General features: G+C 45.2%; 2 protein-coding genes across 12 annotated transcripts in view; one reads left to right on the top strand and one right to left on the bottom strand.

Moving 5' to 3' along the window:
• The window catches only part of LOC125739396 (alpha-2-macroglobulin-like protein 1), a 96,491-nt gene that overhangs the window by 68,301 nt on the left and 2,294 nt on the right, over positions 1-25,896 (top strand). The window contains exons 25-26 of one of the 11 annotated variants that reach the window (XM_049009469.1): positions 25,388-25,463; positions 25,561-25,786. The exons of 9 other annotated variants lie outside the window; for them this stretch is intronic. In XM_049009469.1, coding sequence (XP_048865426.1) covers positions 25,388-25,463; positions 25,561-25,786 — 302 coding nt within the window. The remainder of the gene's footprint in view (positions 1-25,387; positions 25,464-25,560; positions 25,787-25,896) is intronic. One more of the 11 variants, XM_049009475.1, reaches the window with a different exon arrangement.
• Positions 796-11,568, bottom strand: LOC125739398 (alpha-2-macroglobulin-like protein 1). The gene is made up of 34 exons (XM_049009478.1): positions 11,415-11,568; positions 10,476-10,656; positions 10,190-10,346; positions 9,964-10,016; positions 9,667-9,687; positions 9,422-9,587; positions 9,245-9,329; positions 8,965-9,073; positions 8,780-8,894; positions 8,517-8,629; positions 8,274-8,441; positions 7,974-8,198; positions 7,831-7,891; positions 7,603-7,748; positions 7,373-7,522; positions 7,107-7,232; positions 6,868-6,967; positions 6,673-6,784; positions 6,313-6,538; positions 6,105-6,231; positions 5,906-6,021; positions 4,339-4,390; positions 4,050-4,133; positions 3,686-3,862; positions 3,518-3,593; positions 3,195-3,420; positions 2,898-3,060; positions 2,639-2,829; positions 2,345-2,560; positions 2,097-2,212; positions 1,929-2,019; positions 1,749-1,817; positions 1,014-1,119; positions 796-921 (listed from the first exon to the last, which is right to left on the bottom strand). The coding sequence occupies exons 1-34, from the start codon at positions 11,519-11,521 to the stop codon at positions 881-883; spliced, it is 4,272 nt and encodes a 1,423-aa protein (XP_048865435.1). The 5' UTR covers positions 11,522-11,568; the 3' UTR covers positions 796-880.

The following is a 25,896-nucleotide window of genomic DNA, read 5'->3' as shown; positions in this document are numbered from 1 at the left end:
TCACAGGAGTGGCTTCAGGAGCAGTCTGAATGTCCTTGAACGGCCCAGCCAGAGCCTGGACTTCAATCCAAAAAAAAAAAAAAAAAAAAAAAAAGGGGTCCCGTATTTGTAGAGGTATACCCGAGATGACTTCTGAGATGAGCCAGAAGGTGCGTTAAAATATTAAGCCACGGGTGTGAATATTTATGAAACACTGGATTAACAAGCTTTGGGCAATAAGAAAGTTGCTTTTGTCTCGTCATTATGGGTACCATGTGTAGACCTGAGGAACAGCCACACTCAAATCTGCTTCGGAATGAATCCAACGTAACAAATGTGAAGAGGTGTGAATACTTCCTGGTGGCACTGTACTTCCTGCCTCCTATGGCTGCATATGCTTACAACAATTTCGTTGCATGACTGACCGTCTTTTTTATTATTCCTTTTTCTCCCATCATTGGGCCAAACAGGAGCAGTACTCCTGGTTTGTCGAGTACTCAGTATACAACATTAAAGCTTCCCTATTCTATTCAGTGAAGTATAGAATCAAAGTCTACACTACACACTTGCAGTTAGTCATCTGCTTTAAATTGAGTGGGTGCTGGAAGTGTACACACTCATGGCAGCAGTGTGCTAAACTAGTGCATGTCAATCCCTCAAAATCATTTACCAGTTCATACACTGTTACCACCACCACCTTGAAGAACAATTGATCCTGTGCACCCCCCCCCAGTTTCATGCATTAAAAAAAAAAAAAAAAAAAAAACCCAGGGAAGCCAGATGCTAGTGAAAAATGCTCAGACACCATATACACATTCATGTGCGTTTTATTATGATATTTAAGCCATGGAGGTAACGACTCATGCACCTTCATTAGCTACCCCTGTTAATGAAGAGAAAATCACTTGCAGCCAGAGGTGTAGGCAACAGTTGTTGTCTCATCTGGAAGAGAGCAAAAGCCACATGAAGCAAGCATCTCCACAAAGAGAGATACCGATTACAGCATAGTGCTCACAGTAATGAAATGCTCTTACTGGGCTGGTAGTAGTCATATACCCTGATAGTCGCTTGCTTAAGGTTTCCGATCCACAGCTGCTGTATGAGTTTCAGGCTGTAGGACAGAGGAGTCTTCCTGGGTACCTGTATAGAAGTCGAGATGCCAGATACTGTGGTCAGTTCCCTTTTCCACAAAAGGGTTCGGTAAACTGGTTACACGTCCATCAAGACTTGCATTGTGTTTGCACAAAGTGCTTTACAAAAGTATAATGCCACCCCTAGCTATGTAAAAGGGACAAAGGCATGAAGGACAGGAACTAAGAAAATGCACATTTGAGATCCATGACAGCATGAGGAAACGCCAGATGCAAGTTCAGAGAAATTGAGTGCCGAATTCAGGTAGAGTCAGTGAAAAGTACAAGCAACTGCAATTAATGTGTAAATGGTGGGATGTAATGGGAGGATATAGAACATTAAGGATTGCCTACATTTAACAAGGTATTAGAAAGGAAGATGAAAGCACAATATAGGACAAGTTATATAAAATAGGTAGACAAGTAAGCTCAGACAAAGTTTAGGTACAAATTAGAACAAAAGCCCGATTTAAAAAGGTTCATCTCAGGTCTGCTTTTAAAAAACAAGTCTGATGCCCTGATTCTCTGCTGCACTGCAAACAGGCAGTACTGAGCTGCTGAGCCAAAATGGTTGCATCTCAGGAATACAGTGCTTTCTACAGCTTAGAACCTTCCAGCCACTAAGCAGAGTGAACTCACCTCTCTCAGATACAGAAGAACAGAATCGTCATTACTGTCAACCCGTTCAACCATCTCAGCTGCTCTTAGCTATGGGTGAAAACATTGGGTGGTTTCATTTCTATATAGTATGGGTTTCATGTTCTCATACAGACTACAGTATAAATCTCAGTAGTTCACATGGCCGTTCAAGGGACTAACCTCATTCAAGGACGTCTGATCCGGCACAAACCCAGAAAGAAGTTCTATTTCAATCAACACCATGTTTGTGGTCTCCCGCATCCCAGTATACCTGGAATGCAGGTTTAGTACATCAGTCCCAGGGTCACTTATTCCACACCAAGTAACTTGACAAAGACGCATACTCACTGGACCTGAAGGTTCAGCGTCAATGTTGCTATAGGGCTACATTTGCTCTCCACAGTAGGGGTGATGCTGAAGGCAGACCTGACCGCTGTAACTGGGACATTGTAATGTAGAGTCACCTGTAAGGAAGGAGAGAAACCTTGATCCAAAGCCACCATCCCACATCACGGTCACACTGCTGTAGTATTCTACAGCCTGCTCCTTTGGCATTTAACAATGTAGTCCTGAGCTTGGTTCAATGGTAGCCTTACCTGCACAGACACGCATTGAGTGCCCTGTGCCACAATGCTGTAGGGTCCAGTGACATCCTGCAATGACCTTTCCTGGTATAGCAGCTTGTTGCTTGGATTCACATTGAAGATCAGTTGCTGTGCATTTGGTGACTGCACAGTCACTGTGCTGGCACCTCCTGGATTTTGCACCAGGGTTGAGTAGAGGGACAGCGCTTGTAGAGCTACCACCGTGTCCTGCAAAAGCACCATTTAAGTGGACCGGGCCAGCCACCAATGCAGAAGAGGCTGCTGCTGACAGTATCGACACAATACCTGCGTCGATAAAAAGCCACCATTAACATTCTGCCGCCTTGCCAGCCAGCGGACGATCCTTGTGGCGTAGCCCAAGTCCGCAGCAGTCAGGGGCAAGGCATGGAGCACAGCCAGCAGCACATACGAGGTCATCTCCACCGACAAGGGATCAGAAGTCACAGAGGATGACTGAGACCAGTACAGGGAGGTGCCTAAGACAGACAAGGGGTACTAAGACCAGTGCCTCTCGTGGGCAGAAACGCACTGTGTGATACCTTACCATCAGCCATTGCCAAGCTGTTGAGACGTGCCATCAGCTGAGCCCGTTTATCATACTTTCCAGCCAGGCTAAAGGTATAAGCCATCAGGGCTGCTGTATAGGTGCTTCTCAGGTAGGTAGTGTCAGACGTCAGACAAGCCAAGCCGAGGTTCAAAGCCGGATTCTGTGAAGGGGTGAGATTAGAACCGCAACATTCCTTTAGAGATTAGCCTGCATGTGATTTTGGTCATCTTAATGCCAGTAATGCTGCAGAAGATGTCCTCTTTGGGTGGCATGGAAAAGCAGTACAACACTTACTGATATGTTGCTTTCCAGGAACGCTGCAATAATGTAGGCAGTGAGCGTGACATCATCCACCACGCCACCCTGCATGGCTGTGTGAATGAGCTTCCCTACGGTTTTAAAGCAGCCGTCATTCTTCTGTGTTGTTAGCAACCATGTCACCGAGTCCTCATTGTTCTTGGGGTCAATGTAGATGAATTCTTGTGCCTCAGCAAAAGACCGTACAACAAACGCAGTCAACCTGGGGGCAGGGCAACGAGGAAGAGTCAGTGGGATCTAGAGCCGCCTCACGGATCCAAACGAAACACTTGCTCTGCCTCAAGCAGGTCTGAGCTCACCAGTTACTTCCACTTCCCCCAGGAAAGGTGCTGTAATAGCCACTGCTGTCCTTGTAGTTCAGTTGCCTCTGGTAACCTGAAAGTTTGAGAAAGGGAAGCTAAGCTTCTATAGATGGGGAGAAGACTCACTGGGTGACTCCACATTGGCACTGGGCAGCAGGGTCCTACCGCTTCTCAGGAAGTCTGTCGCTTTATTCAGAATAGCTGGGGTGAGTTGCTTCGTGGACTCCAGGTACTGCAGAATGTATATGTCAGGAGCTAGGATAGCCATGTTCTGCTCGCCACAACCATACGGCATGGACAGCAGATCGCCCATGTTCTGGAGAGCCCGGCCCAGCACATCACCTGCAAGATGTTTAGACTGCTGACGGGATTCGAGTACCTCGTGACCCGTACAGCAATGGCTGGAGCAGGCATAAGGATCAGCCAGTCTGGACAGCATGTTCAGTTAAGGTCTGGTCGTACCAGGCAAATATTTAGTGACACTACTAGGGGGCTACTTCACAATTCAAGGCTACATGGCAATCCTTACCAAGGACTGACACAGAAGCACGAGCAGATCCTGCCACCACATTTGCAGGAGGGCGCAACGCAACTTCCTGTTTGACAGCTGTTCCTGAGGGGAAAAAAAAAAAAAATATATATATATATATATATATATATATAGCTGCCCTACTTAAGGGTACATGACTTTCTGTGCACCATTCCACAAGCCACCCATGCTGACCTGACAGGTTACTGCACAATTGACACGAGTGGAAACACAAGGCTTCCTTCAGGCTTAGTTGCCTGTGCGCTGGACGACATGAGCCTCAACTTACCATTAGGACACAACAACCAGCTGTAGGTATCAGTTCTCTCTTGTCCCTCTGCCTGTAGGCAATGACAGTGAAAGGTTTTGCTAGTCTGAGACTTGCATGAGGCAGTAGAAACCACAGCCGAGTACCAATACTGGGGGAAGGCTCATTTACAGATCATGAGCATTTGTTTTGAGGACGGTGTTAAATGCTGCGCTTGTTAGAGGGGCCCTTTTTTGCAAGCATTATACATAGCGAAGTCTACAGGGGTAGGAAAAGATTCTAGTGTACATACCACAAAAGGAATGTTGTGTGATGATTTCCGCTATTTCATCCCTGTTGTGATGCTGCTCCATTAGTGGACAATGCGACCTTGATGGCAATTTCATCATGACCTACAAATGTATGGTGCTTGACATCCCCTCCCCTTTTCTTAAAATTACACCATGAGATTCATAAGGGACATCCGATCAGAATGAGTAGATCGCAAACATGAATAGCACATTCAAAATGACTCATGGGTAGGGGTCTGATGATACTCAGCCCACTAGATGAAATTACAATGACAATTTCAAAGGGGAAACCCATTACTGGAAAGCTCCCTTTGGTTTGATTAAAATGACAAAAAAAAAAGCTAAATAAAAAGCAGATGGTGAAACGTTTAATAAACCACCATCATGTGCAGTAAACAGAAGTATCTAGCACCATAAAATATGACACATGCAAATGAGAGAGAAGCCCAATTGATCATAGAATATAAGCAAACGTTTTTCCTTCACCGGTGAAGTGGATTTAAGTAAAGAGCTACGACAGTGCTGCAAATGGCTTCGCATGGTAGTAAATGCCATTCACAGCAGCTAATGTGCTTTCCTACACTTCACAGGTGGTTCGTGTTGTCAGTCACCCTTTATTTTCTGCTGGGTACCCAAAATGCTGCCACACAAAAAGATGTCCGGGGCATCTGTTAGTCAGACACCGACATGCTTGCGGCAGCCAATTTGCAGTGCCTTTGCTCTTCACTCCGGTGAGAAATCGTCATGTTGCAACATTGCGAGATCTCTACACCCCTACTGATGGGGGTTGAACTAGTGACATGTTCCAAAAGTTCAATTAGATTTGAGGGGAAAAAGGTAGATTTAAAGGGCCAGTTCACACCAAAATCTGCACAGAAGGTACAAGCAGGAGCACCTCAGTAATATCTTCTGTGGTGACTGGTGTGTGGAGGTCAGAACAACAAATTGTTCTCTAAACTGTCTGGATTGTCTTCAATAACTGGGTCATAATTCATGGTAAGACTGCTGTTGGAATTCTCCCCAGATGCATTTCCTGGTGCTTTAAAATCAGATAAGGAATGCCAACCATCATTCCACAGAAGCCTGACATCTCGAACTAGACAACTTCCAAAAGAATATCCTAGGATAGATGCCGGCAAATCCCCACAATTATATGTACACACACACACCACCATTTCCATTTTGGGGTGAACGGCCCCTTTGGAACCAAGTGGCACCGGTTCTATAGGACCACCCTTAGTGTGGACGAGATGTACCAGTCCAAATGGATTTAATCCAAAGTAGTTTGGGATTCCTACCTTGACAAGCAAGGTGCGTACTACGGTATCGACACGGCCCTTGTCCGGCATCACTGCATTCTTGTTCATGCATGTTCCAGCCACAGCCTCTGCACGGACAGACACGTTTACAGCCCCTGAGGAGAGAGTGGCGGAGGTCAGACATGGACAAGAGCTACCAGTATTGTCAGAATTACGTGACTATTTGGCAGAGCCTTACCAAGGGCTGAGCCTTGCATATTCCACCTGAATGTCTTTGTCTCACTGGCACACACACAGGAGGTATACTGACATTGAGCACAAGGTTCCAGACTGTATTCTTGTGATGGAAGCGCAGTCACCCTCACCTGCCAGAGCACAGCCATTTATGAACCAAAAACACAAAAAAAAGCAGCTACGTTTCAGAGGCACAGCTGCTATAGGCATACCACAATGCATTCCGAGAGGTAGTTGAAGACCGTTGCTTTCAGCACAAATGTCTCTCCACGGACGATCGAGTATGGCAGAGTCAAGTCAAGGAAAAAGGGCTGGAAGACTGTAAGCGTTACTGGAGGAGCAAGGCCCAGACCAGTCTCAGACAGGCAGAAGGCACAGGTGTCCCAGGTGGTAATTGTATCAGGGGCCGTTACTGGAACAACAGTGGACCCAGATTTCCTGTAAAGTAAAGCTCCAGTTCATTGCGGCAAGATTCTTGGAGGCAACGGATCATTGAAAAAGGTCAAAAGGCCAAAGAAGCCATGGAAATTTAAATTCCATAAGCTACAGATTGCCGTGTGTGTTGTACATACCCAACTTCCACGAGAGTCCAGATCCAGGTTTCTGGAAAGAAAACACGCACCGTTTCCAGAGGCGTCCCCACACCAGCGCTGGGTACATTTTCAGGTTTTGCCATAGCAAAGACTTCAGAAAGAAAAACGTTTAGATATTATTCAGTTGATACTGCAGACAAGCTAGTTGAATTCAGGGTCAAGACTGCAGCTTACAAATAGGTTCTCTGAAGCCATAGTTGTATCTCCTCCCTTTGAAGGTCAAGCAAGATGGCATCGATACAAATAAATTAGTTGCCAGCTTTAGTCCTGCATTCTGTTGGGCAATGAGAGATTTTACAACCATTGTCATGGGAACCAACACATAGCCACAATCTGAGCAGATATGTACATTCACAGCTGGGTTGTGCAGCCACAACATCGAAACTTGGACCAGGCAGGGTGTGGACAGCTACCTGAAACACGCTTCGGGTGTCTACTTCCTGTGAAGTTATGGTGCGCTTTGGTCTTACTTCCAGGCACACCTCAGGGTCCTCTGCAATGTAATAGTAGTTCTCTTTGGCTGGTAACATGTTGTAGATCTGGTAGAGTAAAGCACAAGGGACATTACTGAGACACACTTGCAGTCGCAAATAAAATTGTAAAGTGTACTAGTATAAAAGGCTCAAGTGGAAATTAAGGCAGCGAATCACAATTCTAAGTAGAGTACTGTTAGGTTAACCTTGTCTGCATCCAGTCTGTTCTTGGGATCCAACAGCAGCACACTCTGATCCACAACGGACAGGCCACACAGGGCACCTGGGTTAGCCAAGACCGTCATTTGGAGATCTTGCCCAGGAACAGTACTGTTGGGAGTGAATGCCAGAGATACCTGGAGCAGGAACAAATAATCACCTTCCTTCAGTTTGAAAACAGGGTGGCAGAAGGGGGGGGGGTAGGCCATCCACCTACCTTTTGTTTAAAGCATTTCTCAGTAGGGAAATCCATGCTTGCAGCAATTGCAGTTCCACTGGGCAGAACTGTATACGCCACAACCCGCACCATGGGGGCCAGCTCAGGAGCCACGGTGAGCATGAAAGACACCTCACCATCAGTATCTGGGGAGAGAAGAAGTGTGGGTGCTGGGGAGGGGGCGCATTCATAAGCCCAGTACACAAGACACACATGGCTGTAACTCACTAGTTCCTCGCCATGTGATGCTTGAAAGCCCAGACCGTACAATGGCTCCTTTGGAAAGGACCTGAAAGAGTCCATGTCACTGGATCAGACTGCTTCCCATATTCGTCAGTAAAATACTATGGGTAAAGGCTGAAAGCACTCACCAGATATACTATTTGCAGAAGGCTGCCCCCAGTCTCCCCAACTATTGTATAGTGAATATTTATTGGTACCACCGTTCTGCATTTCAGTGGCTTGTCCTTATTCTGTACTGCTAAAGAGCTCTGAAGTGTGTCTTCAGTCTTTTGAGAAATAGTTTGCATTGCAGCCTGGTAGAAAACTATATGTGGCCAGTACAGGACATCAGCAGATGGAGGATAGTAAGATGCCTGAGAGATACAATATAAAATTAGAGCAATTCCATAATTGTAAAGAGGACCAAGCAGCACTAACATAAAGCTTACTTTTAGCTGAATTGTGTCAGATACCCCGGCCAGGCTGACGGAGAACTTGGCCATGCCATCCTGGTCAGTGGTAACATTCAGAAATGACACACTGGGATCCTGAAAGCCTTTATACAGGTATACAGTCTTGCCAGCTATTGGCACGTTCTTGTAATCCACCAGTTGTACCTGGGAAAAAGAGGACGGGTTGACTGCCTGCACAAATGCACGAGGGTGAGCTCTTCATAATTTTGAAATACTTACTTTGCCATCAATGCGTGATGATCCAGGCACATAGGTGTCAGGGGTGTCAATAAATGTTATTGTTCCAGCAATATAATTGATGCTCATGCTAGCTGCTCCAGGCAGGGAAATGCCTGACAAGACAAGCAACCTTAGGGTGAGACCCTGGCCAGAAGACAAGCTACCACAATATTACTGCTGCCTCCCCACTCGCCCTATATGCAATTGCGATCAACATTAGTCCAAGGGCCAATGTGTAGTCGAAAGTGCTCATGCACACACACCGGTTCCTTGTTCTTCTACATCCGCTGCAAGTGAAAGGGTGTCCTCGTAGCCATCTTTGAAGTTGAGAAAAAATGCCATGTTGAAGGCACCAGAGGCACAACCACCTTTATCCAACTGAAAGAAGAGCAAGTTCAGGCAACAGCAAGACACAAGTGCAAAGTAATAGCTGTTCAAAATGACTCGCCTGCACAGAGAGGTTTTGACACTGGCTAGAGATGTTCTGCACCCATGAATAGGGAGGCCGGCACAGTTGCAGTTTTGCATTCCCGGGCACAGGTTGTCCGTACGTATAACTGAGAAGGAAAGCGCCCTTACTTGAAATACAGAGTAATGTAGAGGACAATCCGAAGTTGACCTTAAGCACAGATACCCATCAACACGATTCTGTTGTGGAGACGCGTCAGTATCACAGCTGATGGAGGACTAGTAGAGTCAAGATGGCCAGCATGTACAGGCAAACTCACGTTCCACACACTGCAACGCTAACTTGAGGCTCTACAGCATTGACCTCTGGGGCTGCTTTCACAGTCACCTCAAACCTTGGCAAGACTAAGATAAAAGCAAGTTCAGTTAAGTGTCAGGGTGCAACTCATGGCAGTAGACTTCAGGACCAGCAGTACCAGGGCAGCAGGATGACTCACCATACTCCATGACCGTGAAGCTCTGCACTGTTCTTTGCTCACCAACGGAGACAATCAAGCTATAAGTGCCCACTGGTGCTTCAGAGCTCAAGGGAAATGAGAGCTGCACAATTTTGTCATAGGAGCTGACATTCAGCCACTGGTCTATCCGGTTACTGTTAACATCCTGAGTGAGAAGGGAACCTTTAGTTACACTAACCTTCCACACGCAAGCTGCCATTTCATAAATGAAATTGCAACCTTACCTGCAGCTCCACCATGTCGTACTGTAAGAGAAATGCCCATTAGTTTAATATGGACTACGGCACACATTAAACCACCATGCACACGATCAGGATTCCATTTTCTGAGGCTATGTACCCCTGACTCAAGCACACAGCCCTTAGCAGAAGGGCCGGTAGAAACAGTCCCCCTTGAGGGATGGATTGTAATTTTGTACCATTTGCCCACAGCTTGAATGAAACCTCACCCAAGTGCACTTCTGACTATCCAAAGAGCCCCCATTTCAGACAACTGAATTACATGCATTAGTCAAGCCTTACCAGTTGAAAGACGGGAACAAGTTTGGTATTCATGGTGACAATTCTGAAATTCACTGAAGACAAAAAGGGAAATACATAGGGGTGTTTTAGGGTATGCATTACACAAAGACAAACGACATCAAGGGATATCCCTGCTGATCCCACACCGAGAGGTAAAGGTGCATATTTACACAGCACATTGGAATCTAGGGGCATAAATGTTGCAATTCCACACAGGCTCACACACCCATCTGTCCTGGTTTGTAGACTGGTTTGTCAGTCTGAATGAAGGTTATGGGAAGGACTGGTTTGAACAAGACTTTGCGTTCATCTGCCAGCTGAAATGCCTGCCCTTTTACTTCCACCCTGATGGTCTGCACAGAATCCTTTTCCACATTAGGAGCCTAATGTTCAGAAAGATATGCATCATTCAACACGAGGATGATTAGACACACACGAGTATACATGAAGTTCTCAATTAGCCTTCTCCACATCATCCAAGAATGAGGACGTATGGAGTTGCAGGGACTGACCTTAAAGGGGAGGCAACGGAACATCGCAGTGTTTGAACTCTCCGTCAACAGGATTTTACTTCCACTATCATCGTTCAACAGTACAGTCATGAGCAGTGTCTCATTTGGGTAAAGGAGACTGGCACAAAGTGTAGCCGGGGAGCCGGCGTCAATCACAATCGGAAAGGTCACCAAGAAGGCCCTGTGGAAAGATACCAGGGCAGTTCTTTTGAAAGCCTACAGACAGACTACCTGGCAGCCCTGTACAGACAGCATCAATTTTACCTAGGGGAGTTCAGTTATGTAGTTCGTCAAGTGATACCGGTGGCAATTAGGACGGTATAATAAACGTGCCTCGTTTCCCCAAGTTCCAGAGATAACGACGGCAGGGTCCGGATGTAAAAAATGTCAGCACGTCTTTAAAGAAAGGTCGACGGAAGCACGATCAGCGCAAGAAACAAGCTTCTGGGCCATGACCTGCCAACATATAGCTAGAGAAGACAGTGGCTTCTTCACTAAAAACATACCAAAAATGTTGCACAGGACGGAAACCGAGTAGGTTTGAGCATTTCCATCAGTTTATGCATCCTGAGTTTTTCCATTAGTGTAGGTTGTCAGACGTGTGTGGAGCACTTCAAAACCACAAACGCCATTTTTACTGGGGTAATTCGGACAAGGCTACCATTATTTCGCTTTCGCTGAAATACAGAAATCAATTTGCTAGAGTGTTTACGCCAAGCTTATAATTACACATATGCTAGATTCGAACTGGATTAAGTTGCCGACCTAATCGGTAACTGCTTAAGTACGTCGCGTCCCCCGGATAAAACTACTTCAATCCAAACAGGGCAAAAAGAGTCGCGCGTTACTGAACACTATTCATGGAAGATATTGACAGTTTCAATACGTGTATAAAGGATTACATCATCTCACCTCTAAACGTTCGGCGGTTTAACTTACGGATTTGTCGTTGGTGTTGCGCGGCAGGAGTAGGACGACGACAACAACGCTATCATAAATAGCGATGGCCACATTTTCCGAAACAACGCCCATTCAGCAAGAGCCATGGTCAAAAGGAGTAACACTCAACAAACCGCCTTCAAGAACTATATATGCTGCTTAGACAGGGCGGGACTAAGGCAAATACCACCCACATCCACAACGTCAGTATGCAAACCGTTAGTTAGCTCGACGATGAGGCGATCTTTTCCGTCGCAAGTTTCAATCAATGCTTCAATGGTTTGACAACCTAAATTATAATTGTGCCCGGTAAACTACTTGATATGCTTTATGCATTATATGATTTTGTTGCTTTTATTATGAAGAAGCTGAGCTGGTCATCGTCTCTGCCCGTCTTTCTGAGTCTTTGAAAACGTTCTGTGTGTCCTTCACGGTAAGTAACATCCGTAAACTTTCTTCTATCCTCCTGAGACCCGGAAGAAAAAATGTTCAGGTATTTAGATTTTTTTAGACAAGTTAAGTGCTGTGAATAAAAGAAACATGTTGCAACATTTTTTTTCCCCCAAAAAATATTTCTTTGGTTTTTTTCCATATGTCCTCTGTAGTAGACAAAGGGTCTTGTTAAATCACAGTTTATCATAGATTCATATAATGGTGTCATATGGACAATTCATATCATTAAAATATTCAAAACTGCTGAATTCAGGAATCTTATTTAAGCATGGAAAAAGCTTGGAAAAGGCTTGTACAATGTAACAATTGAACTTTTGATTACAAATGCAGATCATGTAAAATGTGAAATGGCAATTCATGCCTCCAGAAAGCATAACAAGGTAACAGTAAGGCAAACTGGCAAATGATTTTTAAAGACTTTTAATAATTATTTAAAAACATCAGGGGTTCTAAGTTAGGAGTGATATGCCAGAAAACAGTTTTTCCTTTGGCAATGCACAAAAACATATTGCATTTGGTGCATTTCACATAGGTTTTGCCATTACATCCACCTCTCCGGCACCATGATGCATGGGCTGCCTCCACCATCTTGGGCATATGGATAGCCCCATTTTTTTACAGGCTTTCTCTGGGCTGTGGCTCCACACTTTGCCTCTTAGGGAGAGTGTACTCCTCATCAGTGCAGACATCACTGACCACCTCATCAAACTCTTGACTTCGTCCCCACTGGGCTTGGGCAATAAGATCTACAGCCAGCAGCAGTTTTAACTCAAAATACTGCAGCCTATCTTTCTCCAGTCTCCCATTCAACTTTTTTAACCCTCTGGAGTATATGGGTATCGGACACACTGACTGGGGCATGGTCACACATTTCATTCAATATCCATCCATCCATTTTCCAAACCGCTTATCCTACCCTCGCGGGGGGTCCAGAGCCTATCCTGGAAGTGATGGGCACAAGGCAGGGAACAATCCAGGATGGGGGGCCAGCCCATCGCAGGGCACATTCACACACCATTCACTCACAGAGGCACACCTATGGGCAATTTAGTAACTCCAATTAGCCTCAGCATGTTTTTGGACTGTGGGGGGAAACCGGAGTACCCGGAGGAAACCCCACGGCGACATGGGGAGAACATGCAAACTCCACACACGTGTGACCCAGGCTGAGACTCGAACCCGGGTCCCAGAGCTGTGAGGCAACAGTGCTAACCACTGCACCACCATGCCACCCCTTCATTCAATATCATAAACTTAATTCATGGCAAATAAATTATTTATTATATATTTGGTTTGGCAACAAACTCATGTTAATGTTAGTGTACTTTTAAATATGTCAGATTTATGTGAAGTTTGTAATTTGACATCAAAGTACAGACATTGGAAAATGCAGTTTGAAACACTTGCAATTGAAAACATTATAAAAACATTATAAAACATTATAAAAGTACATAGTAAGCAATGGTGGAAGTTTGTTTTGATCCCAAAGTAAGGTGACATGGTTTACTTTTTTTGCAGATTTAACCTAATTTTAAGAACTTTAATATTTCCGTCAACTGACGTTTTGAAAAGGAGACAGATTACTCCAGAGGGTTAATGCAATCTCTGTAATTTCATTTATACTTTTACATTCTCTTTCTGCCTCATTCTCTTTCTGCATGTGTGTGTGTGGACAACATCTTCAACATCAGATCTCCCTGGCTTACGCATTGCTCCTCATCCATAATGTGCGCTCATTGTTCTCAGCTTGCTCCCGCGCAGGCTCCTCAACAGTTGAAACATCCTACTCTGAGCTTTCTCCTTGCTGATCTACTGTCTGCCCCTCCAGCTCATCTCCTGACAGCTCTATGTCTGACTCCCCTTCATCAATCCTCAGCAACATCCTCTCCACCTTACTCATCACCTGGCTTTCTGTTTTGTGAATAATGGTCAAAATGAGAATTAGTAAGTCCTGCTGCTGTCCTCTCCAGAGGACATTGAATACAAGTTGTGTTTTCAAAGGGTTAAATTCACTGCACGTGTTTGAAATCTTATTACAATTAAGACTATCAAAATAAAGAAACAATTTGATTTTTGACAGCACAGACATTTTTCTGTGAAATAATTAGCATTTACCTCTCCTAGTGCCGTAAAAAGTGGCTGATGAAATGCCGGGCATTTTGAAAAGCAGTACATGTGCTGAGTAAGTCCCTCCCCTTTCTACTGACATCATTAGAAAGCCCAGGATGTCTCCTAGGCAATATAGTAGGACTGCGTTAGGTTTGTCAAATGCCATTTAAAATAAAATGACCATAATCATGTCCCCTACAGAGGACAAAAATGAATTACCGGGACTCAGGAGGCAATACTGCGTCTCCACACTGAACTGAAAAATGGGATACTAATCTGTAGCCCTTTCAATGTTGTTTTATGTTGTTAAAGTTTTCTATGGTTCCGTGGAATTATACTTAGTGACTGCCGTTCTTGCAGATCACTCTGATTATTAAGTTGTCTGATATAGTTGTTTTCATGATTGGTGCAGTAATTAGACCAATCAGTGAAAGGTGAGGGGAGATTGGGAGTTCAGCGTGACGAGGGCTGAAGAAAGGACATGTACGAAACGTTTCTGTATTGCGAGTGATGTGCATTATGTAATTTGGGCAGCCATTAAAAAGGCTGTCAGACGGAGAGTTTACTAAATCATTGTGCTGTGGTAACTGCATCAGTATCGTTCGAGACCGCCGACGATAGCCAGAAGAGAACCCGCGAAAATAAGTAGTGACATGGAGCACAGCTTCTGTACTTTCAGGGCTTCACCTGGGGCCTCATCTTGCTTATGACCGTTTCCACGCTCACGTCGAGATATATAAAAACGAAACTTGGCGTACCGCTACTCACATTCTCACGGCAGCTCCATACATGGCGTATGCACGTTTCTGCTCGGTTTTGTACACAGACTGCTCACGGACTGGTAAATCATTGCTACTGTAGTTTCCCTTTTTAAACTCACAATCATGACGCTGACTTTATCCAATACACCGACATTAATTGTATGTTGTTTACAAATGTATGGCACCTGATTTTTATTCATTTTGTAACAATAAAACGGTGAAGAAAATGACCGAGTGATGTGCATTATGTAATTTGGGCAGCCATTAAAAAGGCTGTCAGACGGAGAGTTTACTAAATCATTGTGCTGTGGTAACTGCATCAGTATCGTTCGAGACCGCCGACGATAGCCAGAAGAGAACCCGCGAAAATAAGTAGTGACATGGAGCACAGCTTCTGTACTTTCAGGGCTTCACCTGGGGCCTCATCTTGCTTATGACCGTTTCCACGCTCACGTCGAGATATATAAAAACGAAACTTGGCGTACCGCTACTCACATTCTCACGGCAGCTCCATACATGGCGTATGCACGTTTCTGCTCGGTTTTGTACACAGACTGCTCACGGACTGGTAAATCATTGCTACTGTAGTTTCCCTTTTTAAACTCACAATCATGACGCTGACTTTATCCAATACACCGACATTAATTGTATGTTGTTTACAAATGTATGGCACCTGATTTTTATTCATTTTGTAACAATAAAACGGTGAAGAAAATGACCGAACTATTACAACTGCCATGGCAGCTCTTGCGTTATTGGAAGGCGTAGCTTATGGAAGAATTGGAAGAGAGCGCATATACAGGGATCATAGTGATTTAGTCAACACCAAATCGCGCCATGCCAGCTGTATGGGACGGCATAATCCGCTTGTCACCCAGATATATAATTTTTTCTTACACTGTGGATGAACAGGCAAACATTAAAGCAGAATTTGCAGCGATGTCCGGTTTTCCCAATGTAATCGGAGCCATCGACTGCACTCTGTGCGATTCGAACATGCGTTTCATTAATGCATGGGTGTCCCCCTTACGTTTCATAATTATTCGTTTGGATCACCCGACGTTTAACACAAAATATTAGTTTTATGCCAGCGTGTCCCTCCCACATTCAAAATGCTACTAATGCCCCTGCATTAATGTAGTGGCTAGATGGCCTGGCTCAAGCCATAATTCGTTCATCCTCAGAAACATTAGCGATGGAAACAGACTTGAAAATGAGGTGGTACGTGATGTCTGGCTGCTCAGTAAGAAGATTTTCCCATTTTATAATTTGGCCCAATATTGTAAGCTTTGTTTGATTTAACCATTTGACAGTTCCTTAGGGGACAGTGGGTATCCACTGAAATCGTGGCTTCTCACGCCGCTCGCAAACCCACAGAATAAACTGGAGCAGCGTTATAATGATGCCCCCATTCTCGGGCTCGGGCGGTCGTAGAGTGCATTCTAGGGCAGCATAAAGGCCATTGCCTGGACAAGACCGGTGCAGTGCGCTATACAGTCCGCTAAAAGTGTAGCATTGTACACGCATGTGACGTGTTGCATAATCTGCTACAAAATCGTATCTTGCCGATATCTGAAGAGCTTAGGCAAGATGAACCTGAGCCACCAAATTATCCGCCAAATGGAACAGCGTTACCGATTGTTTTGAATGTAATAGCAAGAATGTAAAACAGGTAACCAAACACCGCATTTATTTTTTTAACTAATGCTTTTAATGTGTTGTTAATATCAGGGCACCAGCGTATCTTTTAGATGTTAATTAATTGGCAACATATCTTACAGCATTGACTATTGCATTTTGTGACTGCAGTACAGCTTCAGTCAGCACACGGCCGGATGGTCACCCCCCGGTTTCCGAGGCACGGGAATGTGTGCAGCCACCGCCCAAAGATGTGCTCGGCACAGCAGCACCATCACTACCTGTGTCGTCCTCGGCACTGGGGGCACCTCTTGTACTATTGTCTGTAAGAATAAACAAACAGAACAAACAAAAGTAACACCGCATCTGTGCCCTACTTGTTATTCATAAACATGCAAGTAATTCAAACAAGGTTGGTACGAGAAAACTCACCCGCGCTGACATCGGAGTCCCCCTCACCCGATAAAAGTGTGTCCTCAATCATTGCCTCAACTTGATACTCAAAGGCTGTGAGACCGGGAATTCCGCCACCTCCGCATATGGTGTTAAGATTCTTACGGTGAGCGGCCACTCGTTTTTTCATGTCAACTTTAATGTCCGATCACTTTTTAAATTTTGGCTAACGCGCAAATACATAAAAACACTTCTAACTGACTCCGGCATGCTGTGACGGCATGGAAAATTAAAAGACAAAAAGGTTTTTTTTTGTTGCTTGTTTTAAGTTGTTGAGGGCTATTCATAGAAGACAGTTTCAATACGTGTATAAAGGGTTACATTATGATTTTTGTTGTTTCTTACCGAGAATAGGGTTCGAGCATACAAATAGTGAAACTCGTCGTTTACGGATGCTACTTACCGTGAAGGACACACAGAACGTTTTCAAAGACACAGAAAGACGGGCAGAGACGATGACCAGCTCAGCTTCTTCATAATAAAAGCAACAAAGTCATATAATGCATAAAGCAGTAGTTTACCGGGCACAATTATAATTTAGGTTGTCAAACCATTGAAGCATTGATTGAAACTTGCGACGGAAAAGATCGCCTCATCGTCGAGCTAACTAACGGTTTGCATACTGACGTTGTGGATGTGGGTGGTATTTGCCTTAATCCCGCCCTGTCTAAGCAGCATATATAGTTCTTGAAGGCGGTTTGTTGAGTGTTACTCCTTTTGACCATGGCTCTTGCTGAATGGGAGTTGTTTCGGAAAATGTGGCCATCGCTATTTATGATAGCGTTGTTGTCGTCGTCCTACTCCTGCCGCGCAACACCAACGACAAATCCGTAAGTTAAACCGCCGAACGTTTAGAGGTGAGATGATGTAATCCTTTATACACGTATTGAAACTGTCAATATCTTCCATGAATAGTGTTCAGTAACGCGCGACTCTTTTTGCCCTGTTTGGATTGAAGTAGTTTTATCCGGGGGACGCGACGTACTTAAGCAGTTACCGATTAGGTCGGCAACTTAATCCAGTTCGAATCTAGCATATGTGTAATTATAAGCTTGGCGTAAACACTCTGGCAAATTGATTTCTGTATTTCAGCGAAAGCGAAATAATGGTAGCCTTGTCCGAATTACCCCAGTAAAAATGGCGTTTGTGGTTTTGAAGTGCTCCACACACGTCTGACAACCTACACTAATGGAAAAACTCAGGATGCATAAACTGATGGAAATGCTCAAACCTACTCGGTTTCCGTCCTGTGCAACATTTTTGGTATGTTTTTAGTGAAGAAGCCACTGTCTTCTCTAGCTATATGTTGGCAGGTCATGGCCCAGAAGCTTGTTTCTTGCGCTGATCGTGCTTCCGTCGACCTTTCTTTAAAGACGTGCTGACATTTTTTACATCCGGACCCTGCCGTCGTTATCTCTGGAACTTGGGGAAACGAGGCACGTTTATTATACCGTCCTAATTGCCACCGGTATCACTTGACGAACTACATAACTGAACTCCCCCTAGGTAAAATTGATGCTGTCTGTACAGGGCTGCCAGGTAGTCTGTCTGTAGGCTTTCAAAAGAACTGCCCTGGTATCTTTCCACAGGGCCTTCTTGGTGACCTTTCCGATTGTGATTGACGCCGGCTCCCCGGCTACACTTTGTGCCAGTCTCCTTTACCCAAATGAGACACTGCTCATGACTGTACTGTTGAACGATGATAGTGGAAGTAAAATCCTGTTGACGGAGAGTTCAAACACTGCGATGTTCCGTTGCCTCCCCTTTAAGGTCAGTCCCTGCAACTCCATACGTCCTCATTCTTGGATGATGTGGAGAAGGCTAATTGGGAACTTCATGTATACTCGTGTGTGTCTACTCATCCTCGTGTTGAATGATGCATATCTTTCTGAACATTAGGCTCCTAATGTGGAAAAGGATTCTGTGCAGACCATCAGGGTGGAAGTAAAAGGGCAGGCATTTCAGCTGGCAGATGAACGCAAAGTCTTGTTCAAACCAGTCCTTCCCATAACCTTCATTCAGACTGACAAACCAGTCTACAAACCAGGACAGATGGGTATGTGAACTACACTTCAAATGTGTGAGCCTGTGTGGAATTGCAACATTTATGCCCCTAGATTCCAATGTGCTGTGTAAATATGCACGTTTACCTCTTGGTGTGGGACCAGCAGGGATATCCCTTGATGACGTTGGTGTTTGTGTAATGGATACCCTAAAACACCCCTATGTATTTCCCTTTTGTCTTCAGTGAATTTCAGAATTGTCACCATGAATACCAAACTTGTTCCCGTCTTTCAACTGGTAAGGCTTGACTAATGCATGTAATTCAGTTGTCTGAAATGGGGGCTCTTTGGATAGTCAGAAGTGCACTTGGGTGAGGTTTCATTCAAGCTGTGGGCAAATGGTACAAAATTACAATCCATCTCTCAAGGGGGACCATTTCTACCGGCCCTTCTGCTAAGGGCTGTGTGCTTGAGTCAGGGGTACATAGCCTCAGAAAATGGAATCCTGATCGTGTGCGTGGTGGTTTAATGTGTGCCATAGTCCATACTGAACTAATGGGCATTTCTCTTACAGTACGACATGGTGGAGCTGCAGGTAAGGTTGCAATTTCATTTATGAAATGCCAGCTTGTGTGTGGAAGGTTAGTGTAACTAAAGGTTCCCTGCTCACTCAGGATGTCAACAGTAACCGGATAGACCAGTGGCTGAATGTCAGCTCCTATGACAAAATTGTGCAGCTCTCATTTCCCTTGAGCTCTGAAGCACCAGTGGGCACTTATAGCTTGATTGTCTCCGTTGGTGAGCAAAGAACAGTGCAGAGCTTCACGGTCATGGAGTATGGTGAGTCATCCTGCTGCCCTGGTACTGCTGGTCCTGAAGTCTACTGCCATGAGTTGCACCCTGACACTTAACTGAACTTGCTTTTATCTTAGTCTTGCCAAGGTTTGAGGTGACTGTGAAAGCAGCCCCAGAGGTCAATGCTGTAGAGCCTCAAGTTAGCGTTGCAGTGTGTGGAACGTGAGTTTGCCTGTACATGCTGGCCATCTTGACTCTACTAGTCCTCCATCAGCTGTGATACTGACGCGTCTCCACAACAGAATCGTGTTGATGGGTATCTGTGCTTAAGGTCAACTTCGGATTGTCCTCTACATTACTCTGTATTTCAAGTAAGGGCGCTTTCCTTCTCAGTTATACGTACGGACAACCTGTGCCCGGGAATGCAAAACTGCAACTGTGCCGGCCTCCCTATTCATGGGTGCAGAACATCTCTAGCCAGTGTCAAAACCTCTCTGTGCAGGCGAGTCATTTTGAACAGCTATTACTTTGCACTTGTGTCTTGCTGTTGCCTGAACTTGCTCTTCTTTCAGTTGGATAAAGGTGGTTGTGCCTCTGGTGCCTTCAACATGGCATTTTTTCTCAACTTCAAAGATGGCTACGAGGACACCCTTTCACTTGCAGCGGATGTAGAAGAACAAGGAACCGGTGTGTGTGCATGAGCACTTTCGACTACACATTGGCCCTTGGACTAATGTTGATCGCAATTGCATATAGGGCGAGTGGGGAGGCAGCAGTAATATTGTGGTAGCTTGTCTTCTGGCCAGGGTCTCACCCTAAGGTTGCTTGTCTTGTCAGGCATTTCCCTGCCTGGAGCAGCTAGCATGAGCATCAATTATATTGCTGGAACAATAACATTTATTGACACCCCTGACACCTATGTGCCTGGATCATCACGCATTGATGGCAAAGTAAGTATTTCAAAATTATGAAGAGCTCACCCTCGTGCATTTGTGCAGGCAGTCAACCCGTCCTCTTTTTCCCAGGTACAACTGGTGGATTACAAGAACGTGCCAATAGCTGGCAAGACTGTATACCTGTATAAAGGCTTTCAGGATCCCAGTGTGTCATTTCTGAATGTTACCACTGACCAGGATGGCATGGCCAAGTTCTCCGTCAGCCTGGCCGGGGTATCTGACACAATTCAGCTAAAAGTAAGCTTTATGTTAGTGCTGCTTGGTCCTCTTTACAATTATGGAATTGCTCTAATTTTATATTGTATCTCTCAGGCATCTTACTATCCTCCATCTGCTGATGTCCTGTACTGGCCACATATAGTTTTCTACCAGGCTGCAATGCAAACTATTTCTCAAAAGACTGAAGACACACTTCAGAGCTCTTTAGCAGTACAGAATAAGGACAAGCCACTGAAATGCAGAACGGTGGTACCAATAAATATTCACTATACAATAGTTGGGGAGACTGGGGGCAGCCTTCTGCAAATAGTATATCTGGTGAGTGCTTTCAGCCTTTACCCATAGTATTTTACTGATGAATATGGGAAGCAGTCTGATCCAGTGACATGGACTCTTTCAGGTCCTTTCCAAAGGAGCCATTGTACGGTCTGGGCTTTCAAGCATCACATGGCGAGGAACTAGTGAGTTACAGCCATGTGTGTCTTGTGTACTGGGCTTATGAATGCGCCCCCTCCCCAGCACCCACACTTCTTCTCTCCCCAGATACTGATGGTGAGGTGTCTTTCATGCTCACCGTGGCTCCTGAGCTGGCCCCCATGGTGCGGGTTGTGGCGTATACAGTTCTGCCCAGTGGAACTGCAATTGCTGCAAGCATGGATTTCCCTACTGAGAAATGCTTTAAACAAAAGGTAGGTGGATGGCCTACCCCCCCCCCTTCTGCCACCCTGTTTTCAAACTGAAGGAAGGTGATTATTTGTTCCTGCTCCAGGTATCTCTGGCATTCACTCCCAACAGTACTGTTCCTGGGCAAGATCTCCAAATGACGGTCTTGGCTAACCCAGGTGCCCTGTGTGGCCTGTCCGTTGTGGATCAGAGTGTGCTGCTGTTGGATCCCAAGAACAGACTGGATGCAGACAAGGTTAACCTAACAGTACTCTACTTAGAATTGTGATTCGCTGCCTTAATTTCCACTTGAGCCTTTTATACTAGTACACTTTACAATTTTATTTGCGACTGCAAGTGTGTCTCAGTAATGTCCCTTGTGCTTTACTCTACCAGATCTACAACATGTTACCAGCCAAAGAGAACTACTATTACATTGCAGAGGACCCTGAGGTGTGCCTGGAAGTAAGACCAAAGCGCACCATAACTTCACAGGAAGTAGACACCCGAAGCGTGTTTCAGGTAGCTGTCCACACCCTGCCTGGTCCAAGTTTCGATGTTGTGGCTGCACAACCCAGCTGTGAATGTACATATCTGCTCAGATTGTGGCTATGTGTTGGTTCCCATGACAATGGTTGTAAAATCTCTCATTGCCCAACAGAATGCAGGACTAAAGCTGGCAACTAATTTATTTGTATCGATGCCATCTTGCTTGACCTTCAAAGGGAGGAGATACAACTATGGCTTCAGAGAACCTATTTGTAAGCTGCAGTCTTGACCCTGAATTCAACTAGCTTGTCTGCAGTATCAACTGAATAATATCTAAACGTTTTTCTTTCTGAAGTCTTTGCTATGGCAAAACCTGAAAATGTACCCAGCGCTGGTGTGGGGACGCCTCTGGAAACGGTGCGTGTTTTCTTTCCAGAAACCTGGATCTGGACTCTCGTGGAAGTTGGGTATGTACAACACACACGGCAATCTGTAGCTTATGGAATTTAAATTTCCATGGCTTCTTTGGCCTTTTGACCTTTTTCAATGATCCGTTGCCTCCAAGAATCTTGCCGCAATGAACTGGAGCTTTACTTTACAGGAAATCTGGGTCCACTGTTGTTCCAGTAACGGCCCCTGATACAATTACCACCTGGGACACCTGTGCCTTCTGCCTGTCTGAGACTGGTCTGGGCCTTGCTCCTCCAGTAACGCTTACAGTCTTCCAGCCCTTTTTCCTTGACTTGACTCTGCCATACTCGATCGTCCGTGGAGAGACATTTGTGCTGAAAGCAACGGTCTTCAACTACCTCTCGGAATGCATTGTGGTATGCCTATAGCAGCTGTGCCTCTGAAACGTAGCTGCTTTTTTTTGTGTTTTTGGTTCATAAATGGCTGTGCTCTGGCAGGTGAGGGTGACTGCGCTTCCATCACAAGAATACAGTCTGGAACCTTGTGCTCAATGTCAGTATACCTCCTGTGTGTGTGCCAGTGAGACAAAGACATTCAGGTGGAATATGCAAGGCTCAGCCCTTGGTAAGGCTCTGCCAAATAGTCACGTAATTCTGACAATACTGGTAGCTCTTGTCCATGTCTGACCTCCGCCACTCTCTCCTCAGGGGCTGTAAACGTGTCTGTCCGTGCAGAGGCTGTGGCTGGAACATGCATGAACAAGAATGCAGTGATGCCGGACAAGGGCCGTGTCGATACCGTAGTACGCACCTTGCTTGTCAAGGTAGGAATCCCAAACTACTTTGGATTAAATCCATTTGGACTGGTACATCTCGTCCACACTAAGGGTGGTCCTATAGAACCGGTGCCACTTGGTTCCAAAGGGGCCGTTCACCCCAAAATGGAAATGGTGGTGTGTGTGTGTACATATAATTGTGGGGATTTGCCGGCATCTATCCTAGGATATTCTTTTGGAAGTTGTCTAGTTCGAGATGTCAGGCTTCTGTGGAATGATGGTTGGCATTCCTTATCTGATTTTAAAGCACCAGGAAATGCATCTGGGGAGAATTCCAACAGCAGTCTTACCATGAATTATGACCCAGTTATTGAAGACAATCCAGACAGTTTAGAGAACAATTTGTTGTTCTGACCTCCACACACCAGTCACCACAGAAGATATTACTGAGGTGCTCCTGCTTGTACCTTCTGTGCAGATTTTGGTGTGAACTGGCCCTTTAAATCTACCTTTTTCCCCTCAAATCTAATTGAACTTTTGGAACATGTCACTAGTTCAACCCCCATCAGTAGGGGTGTAGAGATCTCGCAATGTTGCAACATGACGATTTCTCACCGGAGTGAAGAGCAAAGGCACTGCAAATTGGCTGCCGCAAGCATGTCGGTGTCTGACTAACAGATGCCCCGGACATCTTTTTGTGTGGCAGCATTTTGGGTACCCAGCAGAAAATAAAGGGTGACTGACAACACGAACCACCTGTGAAGTGTAGGAAAGCACATTAGCTGCTGTGAATGGCATTTACTACCATGCGAAGCCATTTGCAGCACTGTCGTAGCTCTTTACTTAAATCCACTTCACCGGTGAAGGAAAAACGTTTGCTTATATTCTATGATCAATTGGGCTTCTCTCTCATTTGCATGTGTCATATTTTATGGTGCTAGATACTTCTGTTTACTGCACATGATGGTGGTTTATTAAACGTTTCACCATCTGCTTTTTATTTAGCTTTTTTTTTTTGTCATTTTAATCAAACCAAAGGGAGCTTTCCAGTAATGGGTTTCCCCTTTGAAATTGTCATTGTAATTTCATCTAGTGGGCTGAGTATCATCAGACCCCTACCCATGAGTCATTTTGAATGTGCTATTCATGTTTGCGATCTACTCATTCTGATCGGATGTCCCTTATGAATCTCATGGTGTAATTTTAAGAAAAGGGGAGGGGATGTCAAGCACCATACATTTGTAGGTCATGATGAAATTGCCATCAAGGTCGCATTGTCCACTAATGGAGCAGCATCACAACAGGGATGAAATAGCGGAAATCATCACACAACATTCCTTTTGTGGTATGTACACTAGAATCTTTTCCTACCCCTGTAGACTTCGCTATGTATAATGCTTGCAAAAAAGGGCCCCTCTAACAAGCGCAGCATTTAACACCGTCCTCAAAACAAATGCTCATGATCTGTAAATGAGCCTTCCCCCAGTATTGGTACTCGGCTGTGGTTTCTACTGCCTCATGCAAGTCTCAGACTAGCAAAACCTTTCACTGTCATTGCCTACAGGCAGAGGGACAAGAGAGAACTGATACCTACAGCTGGTTGTTGTGTCCTAATGGTAAGTTGAGGCTCATGTCGTCCAGCGCACAGGCAACTAAGCCTGAAGGAAGCCTTGTGTTTCCACTCGTGTCAATTGTGCAGTAACCTGTCAGGTCAGCATGGGTGGCTTGTGGAATGGTGCACAGAAAGTCATGTACCCTTAAGTAGGGCAGCTATATATATATATATATATATATATATATTTTTTTTTTTTTTCCCCTCAGGAACAGCTGTCAAACAGGAAGTTGCGTTGCGCCCTCCTGCAAATGTGGTGGCAGGATCTGCTCGTGCTTCTGTGTCAGTCCTTGGTAAGGATTGCCATGTAGCCTTGAATTGTGAAGTAGCCCCCTAGTAGTGTCACTAAATATTTGCCTGGTACGACCAGACCTTAACTGAACATGCTGTCCAGACTGGCTGATCCTTATGCCTGCTCCAGCCATTGCTGTACGGGTCACGAGGTACTCGAATCCCGTCAGCAGTCTAAACATCTTGCAGGTGATGTGCTGGGCCGGGCTCACCCCAGCTATTCTGAATAAAGCGACAGACTTCCTGAGAAGCGGTAGGACCCTGCTGCCCAGTGCCAATGTGGAGTCACCCAGTGAGTCTTCTCCCCATCTATAGAAGCTTAGCTTCCCTTTCTCAAACTTTCAGGTTACCAGAGGCAACTGAACTACAAGGACAGCAGTGGCTATTACAGCACCTTTCCTGGGGGAAGTGGAAGTAACTGGTGAGCTCAGACCTGCTTGAGGCAGAGCAAGTGTTTCGTTTGGATCCGTGAGGCGGCTCTAGATCCCACTGACTCTTCCTCGTTGCCCTGCCCCCAGGTTGACTGCGTTTGTTGTACGGTCTTTTGCTGAGGCACAAGAATTCATCTACATTGACCCCAAGAACAATGAGGACTCGGTGACATGGTTGCTAACAACACAGAAGAATGACGGCTGCTTTAAAACCGTAGGGAAGCTCATTCACACAGCCATGCAGGGTGGCGTGGTGGATGATGTCACGCTCACTGCCTACATTATTGCAGCGTTCCTGGAAAGCAACATATCAGTAAGTGTTGTACTGCTTTTCCATGCCACCCAAAGAGGACATCTTCTGCAGCATTACTGGCATTAAGATGACCAAAATCACATGCAGGCTAATCTCTAAAGGAATGTTGC

The sequence above is a fragment of the Brienomyrus brachyistius genome, chromosome 3, assembly GCF_023856365.1.
Source record: "Brienomyrus brachyistius isolate T26 chromosome 3, BBRACH_0.4, whole genome shotgun sequence".
NCBI classification, from domain to species: Eukaryota; Metazoa; Chordata; class Actinopteri; order Osteoglossiformes; family Mormyridae; genus Brienomyrus; species Brienomyrus brachyistius.
The sequence above is the reverse complement of the archived record's forward strand: the minus strand, read 5'-3'. Positions and strand labels throughout refer to the sequence as shown.

What these genes read in the sequence shown, in the direction of transcription:
- LOC125739398 (XM_049009478.1), bottom strand. Translation starts at nt 11,521, where the DNA reads ATGGCTCTTGCTGAATGGGCGTTGTTTCGGAAAATGTGGCCATCGCTA. An exon ending in ACACCCGAAGCGTGTTTCAG is followed by an intron (nt 6,968 to 7,106) that starts GTAGCTGTCCAC and finishes ATTGCCCAACAG; the next exon opens with AATGCAGGACTAAAGCTGGC. An exon ending in CTCAATGCGTGTCTGTGCAG is followed by an intron (nt 2,213 to 2,344) that starts GTAAGGCTACCA and finishes CCTTCCTTACAG; the next exon opens with GTGACTCTACATTACAATGT.